At 39.2% G+C, this 26,519-nt stretch overlaps 1 protein-coding gene across 3 annotated transcripts in view; it reads left to right on the top strand.

Annotated features, from left to right (window-relative positions):
• The first annotated feature begins 1,398 nt into the window (after positions 1-1,398).
• The window catches only part of OTUD7B (OTU deubiquitinase 7B), a 66,158-nt gene continuing 41,037 nt past the window's right edge, over positions 1,399-26,519 (top strand). Inside the window, exon 1 of one of the 3 annotated variants that reach the window (XM_036900452.2) lies at positions 1,399-1,678. Coding sequence is in view for 1 of the 3 variants with exons in the window: in XM_057500655.1 (XP_057356638.1) it covers positions 1,995-2,010 (16 nt within the window). In the remaining 2 variants the exon portion in view is untranslated. Of the gene's footprint in view, positions 1,679-1,712; positions 2,011-23,041; positions 23,061-26,519 lie in introns of those variants that run through there. The other 2 variants (XM_057500655.1, XM_036900454.2) reach the window with 2 other exon arrangements.

The following is a 26,519-nucleotide window of genomic DNA, read 5'->3' as shown; positions in this document are numbered from 1 at the left end:
TCATCCTTCTCTTTTCAGATTTGCCACTGAGTTGTAGCCAAAATTTATAGTCCCCAGGCCAAATGGCTGTGCTTGCCAACCTGTGTTGTTGGTCCTGAGTGTGCCTCATGCAGGACATTCTGCTTGGCCTTTGTGTGGCCTTAGGCCAAGCCCCAACAACTCTAAACCTTGGATATCCTCAAGAGATACAGCTGTCTAGGAAATTTCCTGTTTCAGGTGTTATTTTCTAGTCTTGGGCTGGATAATTCTTAACTATCTATGCTCCACCCCTCCTGTTTAGAAACTGAGGACTTCAGGAATTGAGAAGACATAAAAATTGACTGTAATATTTGTGTTTAAATAGGCCTAAAGGGCACAATTTAGACAACATTTTGAACATGCAGACCAGGTGCCACAAAGGTAGGAATGTTAATTAAAATTTAGGATTTCTTTAGTCAGATTATAGCAGGGGCTGGCCCCATTTTTTGTTTGTCATAACGAAGTATTCATTAAATGGCTCTTATTTGAAACAGTTCACATTCTCCCAACATTTATTTATTCAGTCAACAAATATGGAGGGTCAGGCAAGGCTTACGTTCTCATAGCTGCAGCTCATTGTAACTCACATAGCACACATGTGAGTTCTGCCTTACATTACAGAGTTTAAGTATTTTACTTAAGTGTAAGATCCTTGATGGCTTTGGATTGTCTTGTTCCTTTTTGTGTCCTCAATATCAATAAACACAGTGCTTTGCACATAGTAGGGACCTAATAAATATTTGTTGAATTCAATTATGCTGTAATGCTGTTAAAAGGCATTACCAAAAAACACACTACATAACTTTTTTTGATTGTGCTAACAGTCCAAGACACATATGTTAATAGGGTAGCATCTTTATGCAAGTAAATATAAAGTGTTTATACAGAAAGGGTGTGTACCTTCATGAGTGAAGGCAGGAGAGTGCATTATCGAGTGGAGACTGGTCTGGAAGAAGTGTTGCTGAATTTCCTCCGGCCAGTCCAGAATGGCTGCGTAGAGTAGAATTTCAGTCTTCCAATTCTTAAAGTATTTTCACCCCTCTCACCTTTCCAGAACTACCCCGCCTCTTTCTGCTTCTTCCTGAAGGGCTGTAACCAACTGACTACCTGTCTCAAGAGTCCACCCTGTACCCCTCCAGCTTCGGTTCAAGTGCTCTCCAGACCCGTGGCTCTCAGAACACGGGCCACGAAAACGCGGGGTCAGGTCACTAGTGGGAAAGGCGCCAAACGGACCGCAATTCTAGCAGTGGCGCCAAAGGCGGGGCTGCTAAGGGGCGGGGCGGGGCGGCGGGAGGCCCGGGGGCGGCTTGGGTGTCACCACCAACCCACTCCGGCCGGAAACTGGCGGTTGTTTCCGGCCAGTCGGCCGAAAGCCGCCGATCCTGAACCAGCCTTTGGAGTCCGAGTGGTAACCGGGTGTGGAGCAGGGAAAAAGCCACTGAGAGAGGCCAGTTACGATCAGTCTCGCCTGCCTTCGGCTCCAGATCCTGTGCTTCCCAACAGCCGCGGTCGCAGTCTCCGCCACCCCCTCCGCCTCCGCCTCCATCGTCGTCGGGGGAGGGGCCGTCCGGACCCCGGGGTCACAAGCCGAGGAATGAGGAGAGGCGGCCGGGCCCCGCGCTCCGCCCCGGCCTAGGGCCTTGCCCGGGGAGCCGCGAGGGTAACGGAGCCCCCCTCCCTGTCACCCTCCCCGTCTGCTCCCAGCCCTCCCGCCTCTTCAGACTCCCAAACTCTGACCTTCTGATCTCCACTGTCCCCTTCCTCCTTTCTCATTATATTTCGCCGGGAGCCACCGCCTCTCGGCACTCCCTCCTCCCGTGATTGTGCCCTGCTTGGTCCCACCTTTTCCCCGTTACTCCTCCCTTTCATCTGCGTCCCGCGATCTTTGCCTCCGGCCCCGGTTGTTGGCCTCCCTCCCTAAGCTGTGCTGGGCAGCTTGGACGGTCCTTCCTAGTACGCTAGACTTTCGCGGAGGGATGATGGAGTTTGAAGGTGATTGGGAGTCCGGGCTACTACCCCCACAGTAGGATAAAGTTCGCTTTAAAGTCTCAATATAAAAGTACAATGAAAAGAAAACAGCTTGTTCTCCCCTGTCGCTAGCCAAACATGAGGTGCGTCCAGTAATGGAGGGAGGGAGCGCAAAAGAAGTGTCTGTGAGAGAAAGAGAAAAAGGGGAGGGGGTGCGGGCAGCCGGGGAGGAGGAGAGAGAGGGATGTAAAGATTCTAGGGCAGGCTTAAGAACTTTAGAAAAAAGAAAAGTTGCCATGAGCCTATGGAAACTTTAGAAGCTGGTGATGAGTAAGCTGGGGGCTGCGTGATCTCACTGCTCGTCTCATAATTACTAGGTTAACGGTGTGGCTCCGGGGATGGAATGGGATTTGCTTACTGGGCCGGCGTATTTTTAGCTTGTCGGCTCACAGGGACTAGCGCTCTGTCCCTCGCTGTCTTTCTCTCTTTCCCTGCCTCTCCCTCTCCCTCTCTATCTATGTAGTTTGTCCAACCTAAGGGGCTCCTCTGCGCACACGGATATAAAATTGAGTTGAAAGAAGCGGACTGGTGAAATGTGTTAATATTCTCTTCCAAACTCTTCAGGGAGTTTTCTTTTCATAAATGCAAAGGCAAAAATAAGCAGGACTTTTGATTTTTAATTCCCTCATCTTTTTATAAGTTTGAATGTATTTATGCTTTTTACAACATCAGAAGCTGGTGATTTTTTAGTCTTTGGCTTAGTATACTTAGTTCTTTGAGAAGGCTGGATCTGTTTGTCTTTCAGAAACTGTTTCTAATGTAGAAGAGGTAAGGTGGTACAAAAGGATAGCTAATCCTAAATCTTTTAAAAACATTTTCTATATTACATTTTTAAAAATTTAGAAAATTTCCTTTCTTGACAACGAGGATGCCTTCCTGGTGGGATGGAGAAGACTGCAGGGACTTGGCTGTGTGGCTAGGGAGAATCACACTTTTAATTAAACCTTTAAGTACATAATTTACAAATGAATACATTGTAGGCAAACAGTTACACTTTTGGTCCTTATTGTTTTTCCTGTAGTTCTTTTAAAGTTTATTTAGTAAACTACCTGCTCTGCTAGTTTATTGATATTTTGAAGACTGAACAGAACTCTTAAAAATAAATGAAACTGATGTTGCTCATCAGGAGTCTGATACCAGTCTGTTCTAATTTCTGTTAACTCCCCAGCATGCCTCAGAGCACCTCTTCGAGTAAGTGGCCAGTTACTCTGTACCTAGAGATTGCCAATGAATACAAATATTAGCTCATGCTAGTAACAATTGAGAAGGTAAAGATATTCCAAAACATAATATATTATATTTAGTTTTTTTTCTATTTCTGATTATCAGCACCTTTCTGCTGATAATTATCCATTAACATGAATAATTTAGAACTAAATAGATACTCGCTTGGGACATTAGGCATTCAAGCAGGCAGGAAAGATGGAAGGTAGTTCCCAGACTATTACTGATTTTTTATTGTTGCCTAACTTGACTTACCCCTTTCATTTAATGCCAGAGTCCCTTGCAAAAAAAAAAAATGTAAAACTTTGCCAAAGAAAGGGCTGTTTGCTGACTGGTATAAGGCATGCTGGCCAGTAATGAATGCTAATTGTTAGTTGGACTTGGTGAAGTTATGTCACCAACAACTTGGGAATTTCTCTGAAGCTTTATTTCCTTAATCCTTTGGGACCTCTATTGAAAAAAGATTCAATTTGGAGGGTAAAATCTAATTTTTAAAAATCACACCCACCCATCCACAGACCGTTGCCTATCAATAATTATTTTAATTTGTGAGTTGGTGCCAAAAATTTACACCTGTATTTAGCAACTTGCCCTGGTTAAACTACATATATTATTTCATGGTGGGTGGGGGTGAGGGTGGGGATTGAAGGGGTTGAGTAAATCTAGGAATAATGCAGGATAACCCAGAAGCCCACCACTATTCTCAGTTCTCAGAGACTTTGTCTGCAATCTTTAGGTTTAATATATGTAACTGAGTGAATTATGAAGGAATAACTCAGTATTAAAAATAAGTTTTCAGATTGTTATATGGGACCGAATGCCACATAATACAGTTTAGAGCTCCCAAATGTCTCAAGCATGCTGAAGCAGAGGACAGGGTAAGGGAGCAGCCAACCCTTCTTACGTGCAAAATTCATCCCATCAAGGGAAAAGTCCTGAAACAATGCTCTGAAGTGTGACTTTAGCAGTATCTTTCTTATGGGAACTTAGGAACTGTGGAATGGCGGACTGTGGAATCTTCTCAGCAGCCCCTGGTAAATTCAGATAATTAAAATCTGTGTAGCCGGAATGTAGACGCAGGGCAGTTTTATCATGAATGCCTGAATTTAATTTTTAATATGATAGTAGAAGGGAATTGTTTTTTTTTTCCTAAAGTAAATCCTTGCCGAAAAATGATTAAATACTAGTGTGGATAATGCAGTCTCAAAGCTTCAGTGACAGGGAGATATAAAAGATGTAAAGACAGATGTCCTTGCCCTTGGGCCCCAGGTGGGGTTGAGAAGGTGGTATGTGAATGGGAAGGCAGGCTGTTATTACATGTCTAACATATAGGAAGCAACATATAAACAAAACCAAATCTAATATGCTACAAATAGAGTAGTAAATGGGTAGAAAACTTGAAGTAGCAAAGTAAGAGTCAGTGAGATAAACTAGGGAAGATTTCTGAATCAGTAAAATTTGAAATGGACTCAGGAGGTTATGGATTTGAATCATAAAGAGGCATGGGCTATGGAGTTAGATGAAACTTGGTTCAAATCTTGGTTATAGTTTTTACTTTGTGACCTTGGACAACTTATTTACTTCTTCATTCTTATCTATAAACGTAAGTGTGAACATTCAAGTAAATGAAATAGTTATTCTGTGTTAGGAGTAAAAGAAAAGAAAAAAGTCTTCCAGGCAGAAAGTATAAAATGTATAGTGTGCAATGTTGGTGTGAATGACTAAGTTCTGTTTATGGGGGGAATAAAAGAGAGAGAATGTGGGTTGGTCAAGTCTTATATACAGCAGGTAAGAGGGTGGAGGGGGACTCAAAGGCCAGACTGTTGGGTGTTGATGGAAGGGTCAATAGAGTCATTGTAGGTCCTTGAACAAAGGATGGATTTGATGGAGAAGTATTGAGCCTTCTGGCCCAGGAACTTGGGGATAAGGAGTCAGGCAGGCACCTGTACATTGTAATTCTTGTGCTTCTCTTCTGGACCATCCTGGCCCATAGGGATCAGCCAGGAGACATAGATTCCTTGTGGAAGTTTGTGTATTCATACACATTACTAGGCTGTGTTCTGCTTTTGCCTGTCTCACATTGTACCCACATGTGGGAAAGTCTCAAGACTATGGCTGGCTTTTCAAGAGCTTATGGTAAGGATAGAATCATGTTTTAATTGCAGTTACCTTTCAGTTATCTCTGCTATTATAGGGAGCACTAGTATAGGTAATTTATAACATCACCAAGGAATTTCTCTGAAAATGCATTATTTTTTAAACCAGATTTATTTTAGTGTTTTTAGGAATCATACTTATACTGAAATGAATTTGCATTTCTGCTAAGCCTGTGAATCTGATTGTGAGGAGAGAATACTGATTGATGGTGAAAAACAGTCAATCTTGGCTTAAAAGATTTTGCCTCAGAAATTCATAAAATGAATAACCATTTGTGAACGATTAAGACTGGACTATACTGAATATGTTAATGAACAATTTCTTCTTGAAATCTATATGGGTCCATTGTGGCCTCTCAGACTGTCTGCCTTGCTCTAGTGCAATTGGTAGATGATCCCTATGTTGCTGCAGGAATGCGTCTTCACTCACAATATCGGGAGATATCCTTTTGTGTTATCCAGCATTGTTGACGATTAAGATGGCTTTTTCAAAGGACTTGAGCTTTGTAGAGATACTTCTAGGTACCATCTCCTCTGAAAATCTGCCAGATTTTTCCTCCTGAAGTTAACTTGTTTGAAAATATGGACAATTAAAAACAAAAAAGGAATGGGAGAAATGTCCGCATTCAAGAATAAACTTTTAAAAAATCACACAGCTATTCTTCCAATCTCATTCTTTGAGTTGTCTTGCTTTCCTTCATCCCTGCCTATTTCCCACCTTCTCATAATCATTACCAAACTATGTGCTTGTGATGTCATGAGCACAGGATTATCATTACCTCTTGGATCAGAAGCTTATAGTACTTCTGAGCTGGAAATCGGAGGTGAAAAAGTCAGGAATCTTAATTTGTATCGTTCAGGGTTGTTTAACTGTGTTTTTTACAATTATGTCTTATCCCTTAATTTCCTCCAATAAATAGTTTTGGATAGGAGAAATTACTAACTTAATTTTAGTGACCTGCTCTGAATATAGTTCTATGCTAGGTGCTATGGAGGATTAGAAAAAATGTCAATTTTGTGTCCTTAAAGAGTTTATGGTCCAGTTGGGAATAAGGGGAATAGGAAAGAATGAATACCTATTGACCTCTATTATGCCAGACCAATAGAAAAAGAAGTGAAAATGTATTATTGATTGCATAGTACAGAGCTCCTATACTAGGTGTTTTGAGAGTATTCAGGTAGTTATGAATGATGTCACAGAGGAATTGTACTTTGTTCTCCATCTTAAAAATAGTTTCAGGTATGAGGGATGAAGAAGAAATATAACATTTTTTTCATTTGCAGTTGAGATGGATCAAGCAAAAACATGGAACAGGAAAGTTCTTGGGATGTTCTGGGGGTAGTGATGAGACTGACCTGAGTAGCAGTGAATAGTAGTGAAACAAGAGTGGTTAGGTTGGTTTAGAGCTATGTTGATAGAAGTCTTAAAGGCCAGGCTTATAAGTTGAGAATTTAAGTGATAGAAAATAGTGAGCCAGTGAGAATTTTTGATTAGGATAGTAATATGATGAGAGTAGGAAACAGGTTGGCTTGGAGGGAAGAGATTTTGGTACCTGGGATATGTGAGGTGATCAGGCCTGAACTGGAGTTATGGAGGATGGGAAAAGGAGAGGAAGGAGTGAAAAAGAGGTGAAGGAACAATTGAAATCAGTGAGGACTGGATGGAAGGACAGTGATCAATCAAGTATGACTGTCATTTTAAGCTTGGGTTTCTGAGACATTGACTGATGAAACTTAGGAAGATTTCCTCATATTTTAGGGGAATATGATGAGTTAAGTTTAAATTGTAATGGTTTAAAGTGGCAATGAGATGTCCAGGTGAAAGCTGCATTAGTTGTTAGAGATGAGCCTAGGGCTGGCATAGAGGTGGGAGTCAGTACATTTGAAAATGTGGTGGGTTCTTTTTGTAGTTTATCAGCATAGATGTAGCTGTAGCCAGAGAATGAATAAGCTTTCTGAAGAGAAGAGTTTAAGAAAAGAGCAGAAGCCCGAAGATAATGGTATTGGTAAACACTAACTACTCCCCGCTACTGAGGCCATCAAAACTGAGTTCTTCCTTCTTTTCCTATTCTCTCTTCCTCTATTCCCTACTCCATCTAGTATCCATTCAATGTCTCTTCTCTCCTAAACATTGTCTTAGGCACTGAGGAAATAAGATGAGTCAGACAAGGCTCCACACAAGGAGCTTGCGGGTCTAGTGGGAGGAGATGTGTAAATCTGTAGATGGAATGAAGTGTGATAGACACTGCTATAGAGGTATGTAGGGAGAGAAAGTGGGGGCCTAAAGGCCAGTTCTGCCGTGAGCCTACAGAAGTTGGAAAGTGCTTCCTAGAGGAGATGACAGTTGAGCTGAGTCTTGAAAGATGAGTTAAGGTTATGCCCTACAGATGGCAGGGAGAAGTATACTCCAGGCTAAGAAAACAGCACGAACAAAAGCTTGAAGGAACAAAACAGCCAGACTGCTTCAGGTAATTTTGAAGTAATTATCGTGGCAGGAGGAAAGGGTGAGAGGGCAGGGATGAGGCTGGAGAAGTAGGTAAGGCCCATCATGGACACCTTTATCTTTTGCTGCAGTAGATGATGAACCCTTTGAAGTGTTGTAAAGCACTGAGTGACAAAGTAAGTTTTATATTCTAGAAGATTATTTTGTCAGTGGTGTATAGGGTGGATTGGAGAGGAAAAAGCAAAGGTTTTTAAAATAACTTCATTATGCTTAACAGTATACATTTGTTGCTGAGTGATATGTTTATAGAATGATGGAATCAGAGAACTAGGGGGACTGTTAGGCTTTCTTAGTCTCCGTCATTCATTTTCAAATGCAGTACCTGAGATTTACTCAGGATCACAGAGGTAGTTTAGGGATAGCTTGGTCTAGAATTCGATCTTCAGTGGCTAGTGTGGTAGGTGATTAATAAAGGTTAGTTCACCTCTCTGATTCCCTCACAAGTCCCATTCCAGTGTTTGTTACATACTGCCACACTGCACTGTGCTACAAGTCAGAGGGACTTCTGTCATTCTATACCATTGTCCTTTTTACCAGTCCAGAGTGGACAGTGGTATTTTCCCAGGCTTTACTGAGGAAGATCTGCCCTGAGAGTACCTGGGGAATAGGGACTTTTGAAATGAGGGAGTTGGTGGTCTAGAGTGGAGTGAGTAGGGTTAACACCCTTTTATTAGGATTATTCAGCTGTAATGATTCAGCTATAGAATGTCAAGGTATTTAGTTTATTGAATGTGCATATGTACTTATCTCTTTTGCTAAGGTCCCCTGAAGTTTTCTTTTAAACTTAGTCTAAGTTGTGGCAATGAAATTTTGGTAAAAGAAATAGGCTATGATAAATTGTGCAATGAAAAAAACTATATCTAAAAAAACCCATAAGATTTGTCATACATGGATTCTAAATCTTCCTTGTGTTGTTAATTTCATTGGATTTTTGTGAAGGGAAACTGGGTTTCAAGTGCTGAGAGTTTGGGTTTTGTGTTTTAGTCATTTTTTCTGGAGAAGGACAGAACAACAGGATAGAGGATGTCTTAGAGGTCCCTGGAGTGCCCTGGAGAAAGTTGAGACAGAAGCGGGTGTGGAAGGATCATGCCTTCCGTTGGTAAGTCTTCTTCATAGTTTAACTGAGTTGTGATTTTGTTACTCTTCTCTCTGGACTCTGTCAGCATCTTCTCCAGAAAAGGGCCTTGGTTTGGAAACTGTCCACTTTAACAGAGCTGCCAATTCTTAATTCTTTCTCAAGTGGGCAAGGGTACATTTTGTTTTTGTTTGTGTTTGGGGGAGAGGAGTGGAGAGAGAAGGCATAGAATAGCTACTCACAGTAAGTCTTTGTTTGAATTCCTATGTAACTGGAAGTTTCCTTGGCTTTCTTTTGGGGGAGATGACTTGGTTATACTGGCATTTATGTTATGTGGAAAGGTGGTTTTCACACCCCTCGGATATCTGATTGAGGTTGGCAATAAAAACTTCCTTCTTGTCCATATTTGTCAGCCTCACCCCACCCTGTTCTAAGCGCACGCTGAGGAATATGAAGGATCTTTAGTCTAAAACTGAGCTAATCGAGTTCCCTTAAAGTTTAGAGGAACCATCTTGTTACATTATTTTTGTTTTAATGACTCCACTATTCTTCTAGTCACCTGGCCCTTTCTTGATCTAAAAATTTTGAATAATGTACCTTAAATATTTAGAAAAGTTCAGGAAAAAACCCTAACATAATTTTGAGACTACAACCCAAATATAGTGGATATTAACATTTTGTCATATTTGTTTTAGATCTCTTGATCTCTTTAAGATATAAAATGTTAAATATGGCTCAAGTCCTACTCTGAGTCCTTTCCCCCTTCTCTTTCTTGGGAGAGGACTACTGGTCTGATTTGGTATGTATCATCCCATTTCATGTTTTATACTTTTTTTTACCTACATATACACAGACAACATATAATATGGTTTGAAATCCTACATATAAAATCATATTTTATGTATCCTTTTCCAACTTTTTCTTTCAGCGTTCCTTTTCACATGTGTCTACACATAGATCTAGTTCATTCACTCACCTACTCTTTAAGCCTGTTTGCTCCATTGCTCTCCCGACCTGTTCTATTAAAAAATCTTACTCATCAAATTCCCAGCCTAAACTTTATCTTCCATGAAAACTTTCCTGATTTTTTTTTTCTCCAGCAGGATATAATTCTTCCCACTTGTAACTCCTGTCATTTTACTGGTACTTGTCTGGTAGTTGTATATGATATATATATATATATTATATATATATATATATATATATAATATATATATATATTTTAAGGTATCATTGATATACACTCTTATGCGCAGGTTTCACATGAGCAACATTGTGGTTGCTACATTCCTCCCTATTAATCAAGTCCCCACCACACACCCCATTACAGGCACTGTCCATCAGCATAGTAAGATGCTATAGAGTCAATACTTTTCTTCTCAGTAGTTGTATATTCTTATATTTTAATTTATTCATGCCCTTGGCATGTCTCTCCTACTACACTGTAAGTTCCTTGAAAGCAGATAAGTATTCTCTTTTATCTTTTTATCCTTTGTGAGTCTTGCCACAGTAACTTACACATAGTAGGCACTTAAAAACTGTTAGTGACTAAATGGTTAATTAATGAATAAAAAAATTAAGAAATTCCTTTGTGTTGGTGAACTGTTGGTTTAATTATGAGCATTATAGTGGTCCCATGAAAAATAAAGCTTATAAGTGAACATTCAGCACTGAAAATTACATAAAGATGTATGTAAGTGGTAAGAGCAGGTGAGACTAAATTCCTGCAGGAGAAGAGAGCAAACATTCCTTAAGGAGTAAAATGGGAGCTGGTTGGTGATACCATCCCAAGGAGAGAACTCCTGGGACTGGATCCTGATGGCATTTGAGGCACTGGGTAGACTCATTTCATTAGCTATCAAATTCTGCTATTGTCATCAAGGTCTTGACACCATCAATGGGACATTGGAGGATCCTGGAGATGGGACATTGTTTTGGTTTCACAGGAGCACCTTCCTCCCCCACCAAGAAGAAATTAGATATTAAGTTAAACTATATGAAATTGCAGTTTTGTAGGTAAAAGCAGTCAAATATTGGCAATTTTGTATAGTTAAACCTTTTATGTCAGGTCTTGCTTTCCTCGGGGGTTCTGAAGAACATTAGCCTGGACCATTTAGAAGTGAGTAATCTCAAGTCCATTTGTAATTCTAAAATGCATATACTTGGGAAGGTGTGAGGGTTGTAGGCCACAGTATGCTCTGGGATGAGATGGAAACAAACTGTCAACAGCTACATAAAATTGATCAAGTTTATAAGCTTTAATAAGACTTTAATAAACTTACGGTTCCTCTTCTCAAAGGAACCCAGTGATTTCCCCCAATCCTTTCTGCCACACCCATGTCTCCTCTCTAGTCTTAATAAAGGAGATCTGATGGTAGGGAAAACCATGGAAGAGAAAATTGCCTGTGACCCTTGATATTATTTGCAGATGTTACAGGGAAGATCATGAGAGCCCTAACTCCTGGCATAGGGCTCTTACCTTGTGATTCCCCAAACAGTTCTTAGGATAAGGGGGAGGGGGAGACATAGTCAGGGAACAAGCAAAGAAACAGAGTAGATAACAGGCATTAGTAGATGTTATAGCGTAGGATTGACAAACAGGAGTAAAAGAAGGGATAGGTGTAAACATTTAAAGAGGTTCTTTTCCACTCATCCTTCAAAACCTGGCATAGATTTTCTTATAAACTTGTGCCTTAACTATATCAAAGTTATATCAAGGCTGCACACCTAATCGGAAAAATCGTAGGGAATTCAGCTTTAAAAGTATCAGTTTTGTATTTTAAAATGTTTAAACAGGATTATTTTAAATGGGTTGGTCTGCTAACGCCTTGTGAATCATTAATAACTGACATCAAAGGAAAAGAAGAGAATTCCTCTGAGGTTTTAGTGTTAGTAGGTCTTGATATATTTTCTTTTGGTATCATTAATCCACAGTTACACGAGGAACATTATGTTTACTAAACTCCCCCAATTACCAAGTTCCCCCCACATACGCCATTGCAGTCACTGTCCATCAGCGTAGTAAGATGCTGTAGAATCACTACTCGTCTTCTCTGTGTTGTATAGCCCTCCCCATGCCCCCCCTACATTATGCATGCTAATCATAAATGCACCCTTTCTTCGCCCCCCACCGCCTTATCACTCCTTTCACACCCATCCTCCCCGGTCCCTTTCCCTTAGGTAACTGTTAGTCCATTCTTGGGTTCTGTGAGTCTGCTGCTGTTTTGCTCCTTCAGTTTTTTCTTTGTTCTTATACTACACAGATAAGTGAAATCATTCGATACTTGTCTTTCTCTGCCTGGCTTATTTCACTGAGCATAATACCCTCTAACTCCATCCATGTTGTTGCAAATGGTAGGATTTGTTTTCTTCTTATGGCGCCAAATAATATTCCATTGTGTAAATATACCACATCTTCTTTATCCATTCATCTACTGATGGACACTTAGGTTGCTTCCATTTCTTGGCTATTGTAAATAGTGCTGCGATAAACATAGGGGTGCATATGTCTTTTTGAAACTGGGCTGCTGCATTCTTAGGGTAAATTCCTAGAAGTGGGATTCCTGGGTCAAATGGTATTTCTATTTTGAGTTTTTGAGGAATCTCCATACTGCTTTTCACAATGGTTGAACTAATTTACATTCCCACCAGCGGTGTAGGGGGGTTCCCCTTTCTTCACATCCTCACCAACATTTGTTGTTGTTTGTCTTTTGGATGGTGGCGATGACCTTACTGGTGTGAGGTGATATCTCATTGTGGTTTTAATTTGCATTTCTCTTGTGACTAGTAATGTGGAGCATCTTTTCTTGTGTCTGTTGGCCATCTGAATTTCTTCTTTGGGGAACTGTTCAGTTCCTCTGACAATTTATTTATTGGATTATTTGCTTTTTGTTTGTTGAGGTGCATGAGCTGTTTATAATGGCAACCATTTATCGGATCTGTAATTTATGAATATATTTTCCCATACTGTAGGATGCCTTTTTGTTCTATTGGTGGTGTCCTTTGCTGTACAGAAGCTTTTCAGTTTGATGTAGTCCCATTTGTTCATTTTTTCTTTTGTTTCCCTTGCCCAGGGAGCTATGTTCATGAAGAAGTTGTTCATGTTTATGTCCAAGAGATTTTTGCCTATGTTTTTTTCCAAGAGTCTTATGGTTTCATGGCTTACATTCAGGTCTTTGATCCATTTCAAAATTTACTTTTGTGTATGGGGTTAAACAATAATCCAGTTTCATTCTCTTGCATGTAGCTGTCCAGTTTGCCAACACCAGCTGTTGAAGAGGCTGTTGTTTCCCTATTGTATGTCCATGGCTCCTTTATCATATATTAATTGACCGTATATGTTTGGGTTACTATCTGGACTCTCTATTCTGTTCCACTGCTCTGTGGGTCTGTTCTTGTGCCAGTACCAAATTGTCTTGATTACTGTGGCTTTGTAGTAGAGCTTGAAGTTGGGGAGCGAGATCCCCCTTGCTTTATTCTTCCTTCTCAGGATTGCTTTGGCTATTTGGGGTCTTTTGTGCTTCCATATGAATTTTAAAACTATTTGGCTCAGTTCATTGAAGAATGCTGTTAGTATTTTGATAGGCATTGCATTGAATCTGTAGATTGCTTCAGGCAGGATGGCCATTTTGACAGTGTTAATTCTTCCTAGCCAAGAGCATGGGATGAGTTTCCATTTGTTAGTGTCCTCTTTAATTTCTCTTAAGAGTGTCTTGTAGTTTTCAGGGTACAGGTCTTTCACTTCCTTGGTTAGGTTTATTCCTAGGTATTTTATTCTTTTGATGCAATGGTGAAGGGAATTGTTTTCCTGATTTCTCTTTCTGGTAGTTCATCGTTAGTGTATACGAAAGCAACAGATTTCTGTGTATTAATTTTGTATCCTGCAACTTTGCTGAGTTCAGATATTAGTTCTAGTAGTTTTGGAATGGAGTCGTTAGGGTTTTTTATGTACAATATCATGTCATCTGCAATAGTGACAGTCTGACTTCTTCTTTACCAATCTGGATTCCTTGTATTTCTTTGTTTTGTCTGATTGCCATGGCTAGGACCTCCAGTACTATGTTGAATAACAGTGGGGAGAGTGGGCATCCCTGTCTTTTACCCAATCTTAGAGGAAAAGCTTTCAGCTTCTCACTGTTAAGTGTGATGTTGGCTGTGGGTTTGTCCTATATGGCCTTTATTATGTTGAGGTATTTGCCCTGTATACCCATTTTGTTGAGAGTTTTATCATGAATGGATGTTGAATTTTGTCAAATGCCTTTTCAGCATCTATGGAAATGATCATGTGGTTTTTGTCCTTCTTTTTGTTGATGTGATGGATGATGTTGATGGGTTTTCGAATGTTGTACCTTCCTTGCATCCCTGAGATGAATCCCACTTGATCATGGTGTATGATCCTCTTGATGCATTTTTGAATTTGGTTTGCTATTATTTTGTTGAGTATTTTTGCATCTATGTTTATCAAGGATATTGGTCTGTAATTTTCTGTTTTGGTGGGGTCTTTGCCTGGTTTTGGTATTCGGGTGATGCTGGCTTCATAGAATGAGTTTGAGAGTATTCCCTTCTCTTCTATTTTTTGGAAAACTTTAAGGAGAATGGGTGTTATGTCTTCTCTATATGTCTGATAAAATTCAGTGGTGAATCCATCCAGCCCGGGGATTTTGCTCTTGGGTAGTTTTTTGATTACCAATTCAATTTCTTTGCTGGTAATTGGTCTGTTTAGATTTTCTGCTTCTTCCTTGGTCAGTCTTGGAAGGTTGTATTTTTCTAGGAAGATGTCCATTTCTTCTAGGTTTTCCAGCTTGTTAGCATATAGATTTTCATAGTATTCTGTAATAATTTTTTGTATTTCTGTGGGGTCCGTCGTAATTTTTCCTTTCTCATTTCTGATTCTGTCGATGTGTATAGATTCTCTTTTTGTCTTAATAAGTCTGGCTAAGGGCTTATCTGTTTCATTTATTTTTTCAAAGAACCAACTCTTGGTTTCATTGATTTTTTTTCTATTGTTTTATTTTTCTGAATTTATTTCTTCTCTGATCTTTATTATGTCCATCCTGCTGACTTTGGGCCTCATTTGCTCTTCTTTTTCCATTTTCAATAATTGTGACTTTCGACTATTCATTTGGGATTGTCCTTCCTTCTTTAAATAGGCCTGGATTGCAATATACTTTCCTCTTAGAACTGCCTTCACTGCGTCCCGCAGAAGTTGGGGCTTTGTGCTGTTGTTGTTATTTGTCTCCATATATTGCTTGATCTCTGTTTTAATTTGGTCATTGATCCATTGATTATTTAGGAGCATGTTGTTAAGACTCCATGTGTTTGTGAGCCTTTTTGTATTCTTTGAACAATTTATTTCAAGTTTTATGCCTTTGTGTTCTGAGAAGTTTGTTGGTAGAATTTCAATCTTTTTGAATTTACTGAGGCTCTTTTTGTGGCCTAGTATGTGGTCTCTTCTGGAAAATGTTCCATGTGCACTTGAGAAGAATGTGTATCCTGCTGCTTTTGGGTGTAGAATTCTGTAGATGTCTGTTAAGTCCATCTGGTCTAGTGTGTTTTTCAGTGCCTCTGTGTCCTTTCTTATTTTCTGGTTGATCTGTCCTTTGGAATGAGTGGTGTGTTGAAGTCTCCTAGAACAAATGCATTGCGTTCTATTTCCTCCTTTAATTCTGTTAGTATTTGTTTCACATATGTTGGTTCCCCCTTATTGGGTGTGTATATATTTATAATGGTTGTATCCTCTTGTTAGACTGCCCCTTTATCATTATGTAATGTCCTTCTTTACCTCTTGTTACTTTCTTTGCTTTGAAGTCTATTTTGTCTGATCCAAGTAACTGCAACACCTGCTTTTTTCTCCCTATTGTTTGCATGAAATATCTTTTTCCATCCCGTGACTTTTAGTCTGTGTATGTCTTTGGGTTTGAGGTGAGTCTCTTGTAAGCAGCATATAGATGGGTCTTGCTTTTTTATCCATTCTGTTACTCTGTGTCTTTTGATTGGTGCATTCAGTCCATTTACATTTAGGGTGATTATTGAAAGATATGTACTTATTGCCATTGCAGGCTTTAGATTCATGGTTACCAAAGGTTCAAGGGTAGCTTCTTTACTATCTAACTAACTTAACTCTCTTATTAAGCTATTATAAACGTACTCTGACGATTCTTTATTTCTCTCCCTTCTTATTCCTGCTCCTCCATTCTTTATATGTTAGGTGTTTTATTCTGTACCCTTTTGTGTTTCCTTTGACTACTTTTCTGGGTAGTTGATTTTATTTTTTGCCTTTAGTTAGTATTTGGTTGGTCTGCTTTCTTTCGTGTGATTTTGTTTTCTCTGTTGACATCTATTTAGCCTTAGGAGTGCTTCCATCTAGAGCAGTCCCTTTAAAATACCCCGTAGAGGTGGTTTGTGGGAGGCAAATTCCCTCAACTTTTGCTTGTCTGGGAATTGTTTAATCCCTCCTTCATATGTAAATGATAATCATGCTGGATACAGTATTCTTCGTTCAAGACCCTTCTGTTTCACTGCATTAAATATATCATGCCATTCTCTTCTGGCCTGTAAGGTTTCTGTTGAGAAGTCTGATGATAGCCTGATAGGTTTTCCTTTGTAGGTGACCTTTTTTCTCTCTCTGGCTGCCTTTAATAGTCTCTCCTTGTCCTTGATCTTTGCCATTTTAATTTTTATGTGTCTTGGTGTTGTCCTCCTTGGGTCCCTTGAGTTGGGAGTTCTGTGGGCCTCTATGGTCTGAGAGACTATTTCCTCCCCCAGTTTGGGGAAGTTTTCAGTGATTATTTCTTCCAAGACACTTTCTATCCCTTTTTCTCTCCCTTCTTCTTCTGGCACCCGTATAATGTGAATATTTTTCTGTTCTGATTGGTCTCAGTTCTCTTAATAGTCTTTCATTCTGGAGATCCTTTTATCTCTGTCTGCCTCAGCTTCTCTGTATTCCTGTTCTCTGATTTCTGATCCATTAATGGCCTCTTATACCTCATTCAGTCTGTTCTTAAGTCCTTCCAGAGATTGTTTTATTTCTGTATTCTCCCTCCTTACTTGCTCCTTCAGCTCTTGCATATTTCTCTGGAGGTCTATCAGCATGGTTATGACCTTTGTTTTGAATTCTTCTGCAGGAAGATTAGTTAAATCTATTTCCCCAGGCCCTCTCTTGGGTGTTGTCTGGGTAATTCTGGACTGGACCAAATTATTCTGCGTTTTCATGGCAATAGAGGTAGCTGTAGGCATGTAGTGCATGTGTCAGCTGGGAGAACAAAGTCCTTTCCTGTTTGCTGGTCGCCTTGCCCTTCTCTGCTGCCTGTGTCAGTTACCCACACTCCCGGAGCAGCCTCCGGGTTAATCCCCTAAGCTGCCGTGGGCGGGGTCGCCGTCAGGGTAGCCCAGAGCCCTGCAGGGAGTGGCAGGCATGCTGGGTGTGCTCTCCTGCAAGAGCGGCGCCCCTTCATGCCTTGTCCCGGTTTCCTCTACCTGCTCCGGGCAGCTGCATGTGTGGTTGCCTTTGGGTCTGTCCCAGGTGGCTGCGCACCAGGAGGAGATTCTGGGTGGCTGCTGGGTGCGTGGCCGCTCCCCGCCAGCTCTGCCACCATTGCAGGTGCCCATGGCTGCTCTCCGGCTACTGGGCTGCTGTGTCAGGGGCTGCGCCGGCCAGGGGAATGACTGGCAGGCTGATTATCACCGCGAGGGGCTTCAGGGCTGCGTTGGCACCCAGGGGGCTGGTGTGCCTGTATTTCCTCAGGATTCCCAGCCTGCTGGGCTGAGTGTGCCAGAATGCTTCTGTCCAGCCTTTAGGCCCTTGTCTCTTTAAGACTTTCAAAAAGCACTCGTTTTTCTTTTGTCCCGGGAGCTGGTTGCAGGGACCTGCTAGCAGATTTTGCTTTTCTGTTTCTCTAATATCCAGCACACCATGAAATGTGTGTCTGTGCTCCTGGTGCAGATTACTAGAGCTGGTTGATTAGCAGTCCTGGGCTTCCACTCCCTCCCCTCTCCGACTCCTTTCCTTCTGCCAGGGAGCTAGGGTGGGTAGAGCACTCGGGTCCTGCCCGGCCGCAGCTTGTATCTTACCCCCTTAGTGCTATGCTGAGTTCTCGCAGATGTAGATGTAGCCTGGCTGTTGTACTGAATCCACTGGTCTCTCTTTTAGGAATAGTTGTATTTGTTGTATTTTCAAAAGTATATATGGGTTTGGGAGGAGATTTCCACTGCCCTACTCATGCCGCCATCTTGGCTCCCAAAATCAGGTCTTGATATTTATATGAAGATAGTCCCATGTGAGCAATTGAGGCAGGACAGTGGAAAAATATACTACTAACAAAAATATTTTAGACAGCAAGTTCTTATCTGTTTTAAAAACTTACCTACTCTTATGAGTTCCTTTGTAAGTATTTGCTTTGATTTTCTTTGAACTGGGAGCTTACCTGGCTGAGTGTTAGACCATTCATTCTCTGAATATTTCGATCAATACTAAGGACAAGATAGTGGACATGAAGAATTTTTGGTGCTTGTTTACTGACCAGAGGTAGAGGCTTCCTGTACTTGTCAGAATTCTGAAAATAGAATTTGGGAGTTAGACCTAAGATTTACATTCTAGCTTCTTTGGTTACCTAAAATTCCTAGCTATTTGGCATAAGCTAACCTGTCATTTTAACAACATTAAATTCCTTCTCTCTCATATCTTCTTTGTAATTTCTTGTAATATACCAGTTCTTTATGGATATTAAGATGAAAAAAATGATCTATGCATATTTCTCTTAATGTTTGCTGCCTGGTTGAGACTATAAATTCCTGTCTACTGAACAACTGTTGTGTACTGGAATTTGGACAAGATGCTCCAAGGGGATGCCATGGAAGTGCTAAGCCAGTAAATAAACTAAACAAGTAGTAGGAGAATAGGCCTCTTGGGAATTTACATTCTATATTAAATAGGATATAGTTATGTATACATAAATACATGCATAGAAAGAAATATGAAAAAGAAACAGGCTGTATAGTAGTAATGTATACTATCATATAGCATTTTTAGAACCGAAAGGAAATTTACATATTGTCATAATTTTCTAGGTGAGGTAAATGAAGCCTAGAAAATTTAAATGGCTAGTTGCCATCAACAAGAAACATTTTATTGGATATCTACCTTCTGAAAAGTTAGGCCTCAGATATATAAAGAATTAAAGTCATCAAGAACTTAATAATTAGTTGTGAAGACTGAATATTTGCATAAAAGGATAAAGAGTCGGATACAAAGTCATGGGGGCTAGTGTTAAGTGAGAAGTACACTTATGTAGAGATTACAGAGAAACTTGGAGTAGGTAGAGAAAAATTTTACACTTAGGATAATCTAGGCCTTAGAGAAGAGAGAAGATGGGATAAGTAGAGAGGGAAAACATTCAAGGCATGAGAACTGAGCTGAGCCCACCTAGTTTTGGGGGCAGAACAAGTAGACAGTTGGTAGCATAGTGTTTCACCTAGGAGGGCAATGAGATTAATAGAGTTGGAGACTTAGATAAATTGGAATGGTCCTTAAATCTCAGGCAGAGGAATTTGGTTTATACTTAGAGTGATGAAACATCCCTAAGCACGGAATGGGTGTGTATATTAGTGTTTTAGGAAAATTGATACAGTTATGTGATGTAAAATGGAAGAAGAGACCTAGGTGGAGGACTGTTAAAATAGTTCCTGGGAAGGAGGCTCTGCAGGGGTGATGATAATGGAGAAAGGGGAGAAATTCAAGTGCTTTGAAGAAAAATAAGAGAATTGGTAACTGCTTTTGTGGGAAAGTGATAGACAGAACAATGCACATGTTTTCAATTTGGGTTATAGCAATATGGGGGCTGGATTTCATTTCTGATATACCTATTCTGTAAAGGGATACCTTGGTAGAAATCTTTGAAGAGCACTGAGTTTAGCCCAACATTCTCAGTTAATACTGAATACAGAGAGTTTAAGTGACTGGTTTAAATGCACGGCTTGTAGTAGAACTTGGTGTAGAGCCCATTCTTTTGACAGTTGTTCAGGGCTTTTTCTATTGTATCATATTGCCTAAGAGGAGGTCAGTCAAGTGGTTAAGAACAGAGCAGATGCCTGGGAAGTGAAATGGGAAGTTCAAGACCACATTATGATGAGGTTTAACCACAAGCTGTTTCAGTTCTGCATAGGTTTCCCTTCATTTAGACACTAAATGTGTATACTACCAGGCTCACAATGCAGCAGTGACCCAGATTTCTTAGAGCTATCTTCTTCTGAGATTCAGTTCTTCATAGTCAAGGAGAAAGATACCTTTAGATTTTGGATTTAATTGCATATACTCTGTAACCCTGAGTTTTGAAGATGAAATAGTCATTCCCCCTGCATGTAGATAGATTGCTTTGGTTATAAGCAATAGGTGAAATAGCCTCAGAAGCCCCATTAGTCTTTTTGGAGTAAAGGGAAGAGAGTTTTAGACCCAAGTCTTTCAAGCCTATTTACCATGTCAGCAGTTAAGAACAATTTAGTTACACAGATTTTATTACCTAAAAAGGCCAGTAAATACTGTGACTCAGTAGAGTATTTTTTCTAATGGGAAGTTTTTAGAGAATTGAATAGCCTTCTAAAAAACCCTTTGTGTTCGGTTTTTAAATATGTAGTCAGGTATATTTAAGATGTGATTCATTCTCACTCTTTCTTTCCCTCACTTCCCTTTTCTTTCCTTTCTTTCCTCCTCCCTTTTTCTTTCCTGAGAGGCTTTTATCTATCTCGTAACAGATACCCAAAGACTCAAAATAGCAGTTTCTGGATCAGCTAACATTTATTCTGTACCTACTGTAAGGGACTGGCACTGTTATATAATTTCATCTGCCGAGATTAAATACCCCTGGAATTTGTGACTAGGTCCCAAGGAGTAAACATGTTCCAATGCTTGGCTTCTACAATTCTTAACCTATCCAACCCTTGCCATAACTTTGGTTATAACTTCTGAACTGGCTGGGGGAGTTAAGGGAAGAAAACCTTACTGTTTAATAGTGGGACACTTGCTTTATATATCACCTCATTTGATACTCCTAACAATTCCATATAATAGGTCATCTTACACCTATTTACAGATTAATTCATCCAAAATATTTGTTACTGTTAATAAAATAATTAATCCAAAATATTTAGATACTGTTTAAGGTGCTGAAGATACCACAGTGAATATCAGATGAAGTCCCTGCTAACGCACAGAGAAGTTAAGTAACATGGCCAAGGAAGTGGCAGAGCTAGATATAGCTCTGACGGATTCCAAATGAAATGTTTGCAACCATTACAATATTATGCTGCTGTTTATATATATTGTATGTTCTCTGTGATTATGTGAATAAATCAAGTTATAAAAATAGGTGGGACCCCCCCAGTATCTTGATGAATCCAAGAAAGAAATCTGTCTTGGTGCTGAAAAGCACACCTGCCCAATAATGCTTTTCCTTTCTTTCCCTCCCCTCTTCCCACTCCCTCTCCATCCACTTGTACCTGGGTATAAAATGGACAGTGTGACCTGCTTTGGCGTTTGGATTTGTTTGTGCTTTGAGGGCTGGAAGAGTTTTGTTTTTTTTTTCCTGGCCTCCTAAATGTTGCTTGCCCGTTTGCAAGTTCTTTCTTGTAGCACAGTGGTGAGTAATGTGTTGTTAACATTGTAATGTGGTCATGCCTGTTGGAATTTTTTTTTCTTTTTCCACCAGTTCTCTCTGACAAGTATGTGAATGAGGACTTGTGGGTCAAACTTGCCTTCTGCAGTTCACTCAAATGGAGAAGGCTTTCTGTATTCAGAGACCTGGAAAATAGTCTTGAGGTTGGGAAGACTGTTAAAATCCAGTGTCTTCTGCCTAGCTGATAATTCCATTTTTGTTAGCATTTTAGGTTTATTCTTTAGCCAGTGTGATGTGATCCAAGAGAGTACTTGTTCTAGATTATGGCCTTTATCACCACATGCCATACCTGGGATGAGTGCTGTTTTTCTGGAGTTAGGTGCTTAAAAACAGGCACAAGGATTTTTTGTTGAGCATTACCTAGTAGAAAGCATTTAAAAATTAAGTCTTGAGAGTGAAAAGCTGAGTTTCAGTAGAACTTGAGTTCCAGTTGAGTTCTAGGGATTAATTAGGTGGGATCAAGGTTGTAAGTATGAGAAAACTATTTAGTTTTGGAAATGTATCTGGTCATGGTTCCTAAGGTTAATGAAATGATTTATGTGGATATGTCTAATTTGGTGCTTGGTACTTGATTGGTTAACTCATATAGGTACTTGAGTGCTGAGTGTTGTCAGTTTGTCTTTCAAGGGCAGCTTCCGCATTATGACTTTTCTAGAAGAATATTCATTGAGCTTCTAACTGAGTAAAGCATTTGGGAAAGGGGTTGGGATATCAAAGATGTATAATATCAGATTCTTGCTGAGACTGTGGTCTTAACATTTACAAATTGAATCAATAGGCTTAGCATGTATGGGCAAAATTTGTGATTTTGCTTTGCTAGAGTCAATCCTGTGCTTTTTGATAGCAATAACTTCTTGACCCTTTGGTAGAATGGAGAATGCTTGCTTTTCAATTCCAGTTAAACTGGGTTTGACTTTGATATTTGAGCTAGTTGCCTGTGATGTTCCCTTTTATCTCCTCTCCATTCGTTTTTGGGGAGTGAGGTAATGTATTTGAAGGTGTTTTGTGAGCTGCGGAGCTAGCAGTGGCTGTCACCACCACCACTACCAATAATAATACTACACATACTAATGGGATAGGACTCATTCTTACAAGGGTGAGTTTCCTGAATTAATTTCAAGGAGAAAAACTTAGAGGATGATGGGATATTTGCCAGATGATTTGTGTACTAATTGATACCATTTGTACTTTTTGTGGAAGGGAGAAGGAAAAGCAGAGACTTGTCACACTGAGAACTTGGCCTGAGGCTATGTCACTGTGAAGGGTCACCTATGGTACTTTGATGGTAAGAAAGTTTAACAGGATTTGTCGTAATGTTTGACCTTAGAGGCTTATAGTACATCTGCTGGAAGCATCTGTCTTCACAGGAAAGAACTCATCCCAGTTTGTTGGTAAGATAAACCACATTCCTACAATATGTATCTTACAATAAATAAAAAATGTATCAGTCCAGGGCAGTATCTGCCTGGCCTTCTAGTAGTAAGATTAAGGAAACAGTGCCTTTGACTAAAATATTTGGTTAGGTGTTACCCAAAACTGTACGGTCAACTTCTGATGATTGGCATTCTTGGAGAAGAACATGTGATTTTAATAATTTGAAGAAGCAAATTGTTTAGTAAATTTTGAAAAAAACCTCTTAACTTTAAAATATTTCCTCTTTATCTTTTTTCTGTCTGTGGTGGTAGTGCCTGTTTAATAATATTTATTATTATGTAAATAATAAAAGTGTATTGTAAAAAATACAGGAAGTTAGCTGATACCTATCTTGGTGTTTTCCCTGGAACCCACAAACAAACGTGAATTAAAAGTGAATGTGAGGAAAAGATTGCTTTGGTTGTGCCAGGCTTCCAGGCATTTTACACTTTTGAACAAGGAGAAGTAATACCTAAAAAGTTGGTGCTTTGTTTCTCTCTTGAGTTATTAGTTTTTATCCTGTTCCAAATTTAGTTATTGTGGTGATTTCTTAATAGCATATGAGAAGTATATTATAGCTTCAAACTACTGATAGAAAATAAAAAGAAAAATCTGTCACTGTCACACATAATTTTATCCTACCCTCTTGCTCCAAAACTTCAGACCTTAGGGATATAGTGCTAGAACATTTTAAAATCCAGTTTATATCTTTAGTGATGATGAGGAAAATAAAAATGTTGATTTGATTTTAGCATGCCTTCATGATTTTCTTAACAAAAATGATTTCCCTTTCTTAATGTGGTTCCCTTAAGTGATTTAACTTCCTAAATGTACATCTTTTTCTTTGGTTACGTATCTGTAGAATAAGAGATTTAGCTAGGTGACAGGAGGAAAGGAAGTTTTTATAGATAAGTCCATAAAGTGGATCACATGGAGAATTGAAATTTTTTGATATATGTGAATTCAAGGAAAAATTACTGGAATTGGAGTCTACAGATTTATGTTTTGTATGCAGTTTTATCACTAGTTAGCTCTGTGACTTTGGGCATCACTTAATCTCACTTACCTGGTTCTTAGTGTTCTCATCTGTAACTTGAGGATATGGAGTGAAGTGATCTCTGATGTCCTAGTTCTAAAGTCCATAATTCTAAAGTGCTAAACAAGGAAAATAGACTTTCTGTGTCTCACAACCAAGGTTGTTCTACATAAGACCAAAATGTGAAGGGTAAATTATGTAAATAATAAAAGTGTATAGTGTATATTCCAGGTAGACTAGGATAGTTAGACTGTATAAGTGCTCATAATGATTTTATGTGAATAAATATAAAAGGCTTGCTTAAAATTACCACCACAAAAGGCACAACCTATACAAATGAATGAAATCCAAATAATGCCCAGGATACTCTGAATTGAAGGTTCTGCTTCTTACCTGGAAATAGAAATATGCAGGGGGGGTGGTAGGGAGGATGGTGGTTGCTAATAGACAGTGTGGATAAATATTGATAGTATTTTTAGAAGAAAAATAATAAAGAGTTGTGTAGCCTGTAGCATTTGCATTGCTAGACTAATTGGATTTTACTGTAAATCCCTGGAGAACTGATGTGAACACTATATCGAGATTCAGATTACCCAGGTCCAAGCTCCCTGCTATCTGGGGCATCATTTAAGCTTTGGAAGCTTCTCTGTATATATGTGTTTTCCATCAAAAGAGGGGATTAAAAACAAAGTATTTAATTAAAAAATTTTTTATTCAATAAGGCCATGTTTGTGAAAGTGCTTTAAAAACAAAAAAAAATTAATAGCAAAAGGGAAGCTATTCTTAGTGAACAGACAGCTCTACAAATATATTTGTCCCTATAGACCTTGGTTATATGTATCTAGGGTAAATGATGACACTCAAAACCACTAATTATTCACAAGCCTATTTTAAGTATAAATTATTTCTCAATTATCCACACACTGGACTAGCATGAATAATTTAGAACCATGAATATTTGTTAGGCATCTTCGTACCAAGCAATTTATTAGGCCTGTTCAGAATTTTTTAAAGTATAAAAGAAATGAGCCACCCTCAAGGATCTTAATTCTGTCTGAAATATATCTGTTATTCAGCCTGGTGAGCTCTTAACACATCCTAAAGATTCAGTTTGAGAAACTTCCCTTACCCATCCAGGTAAACTGGTTGCTCCTTATATCTCTTCCTACCCCACTGGGCACTAATAACATGTTTGGATTTCTCTTGAAGGTAGGATTATGGTTTCTCTTCATTTGTTTCCAGGCCCTAGCACAGTGCCTGGTACATGGTAGACCCAGCTTGGTAAATTTTGAATGAATGACTAATAGTCAAAATTGGAGAGATAAAATGTGAGTCTCAGGAAGGCCAAATAATATTCCAAGGCAGTATATGATATCAGCAAGTGCCAGTGAATATTTCACATACTGGGCCTGTAAGAGTTCAAATGACATTCAGATATGGCCAGGAAAGATGGGACTATGGAACCTGCAGATGGAGAATTTAAACAATAATCATAGTAATAAAAAGAATCTTGTCTTTGAACTGAATTACATAATTTTATAAAGATTTCTTCTTCTGATTGAGACTTCTAAAAAAATTGGTTAGTAGTTGTATGCTGAAGGAAGTTGATTAACCAGAAGAAATTTACAAAGTGAATTAATTTCCTATGGATAATTAATTACAGAGTACAGTGAAATGACAAGTAATTAGAAATCAATAAGGGGAGCTACTGAATGTTTGTCAGCTACTGAATGTTTGAGGATTGATTCTAAAGAAGTAGTGTGTTTTGCTCTTAAGACTAGCTTCTGTTCATTTGTAGTACAATTGACCCTTGAGCAACAAGGAGATTAAGGAGTACTAACCTCCCTTGCAGTCAAAATTCTGTGTATGTTTCTTAATTGAAATAACAGTTTATATACAATATTATATTAGTGATTCATCAATTATATACATTACTAAACGCTCACCATAAGTGCAGTTACCATTTGTCACTATACAAGATACTCTAATATTATGAGCTATATTCTTTATCCTATACTTCCATCCCTATGACTAAATTATTTCATAATTTGAAGTTTGTACCTTTACCTATTTCGCCCATTCTCCCCACCTCCCATGTGTGTATAACTTTTGATTCCCCCAAAACTTAACTACTAATAGCCTGTTGTTTACTGGGAAGCCTTATCAGTAACATGAGCAGTGGATACAACTCCCCACAACCCCCGCCCCGCCCTAACACATATTTTGTATGTTAAATGTATTTCATGTCCTATTCTTAACAATAAACTAGAGATAATGTTTTTTAATTGTAAATTTTCAAAAAATTTTCCAGTATATTTATTGAAAAAGATCTGCATAAAGAAGACCCATGCAGTTCAAACCTGTTGTTTAAGGGTCAACTGTATTTATTTTATCTCTCATG

Source organism: Manis pentadactyla, chromosome 4 (assembly GCF_030020395.1).
Source record: "Manis pentadactyla isolate mManPen7 chromosome 4, mManPen7.hap1, whole genome shotgun sequence".
In the NCBI taxonomy this organism is placed as follows: domain Eukaryota; kingdom Metazoa; phylum Chordata; class Mammalia; order Pholidota; family Manidae; genus Manis; species Manis pentadactyla.
The sequence above is the reverse complement of the archived record's forward strand: the minus strand, read 5'-3'. Positions and strand labels throughout refer to the sequence as shown.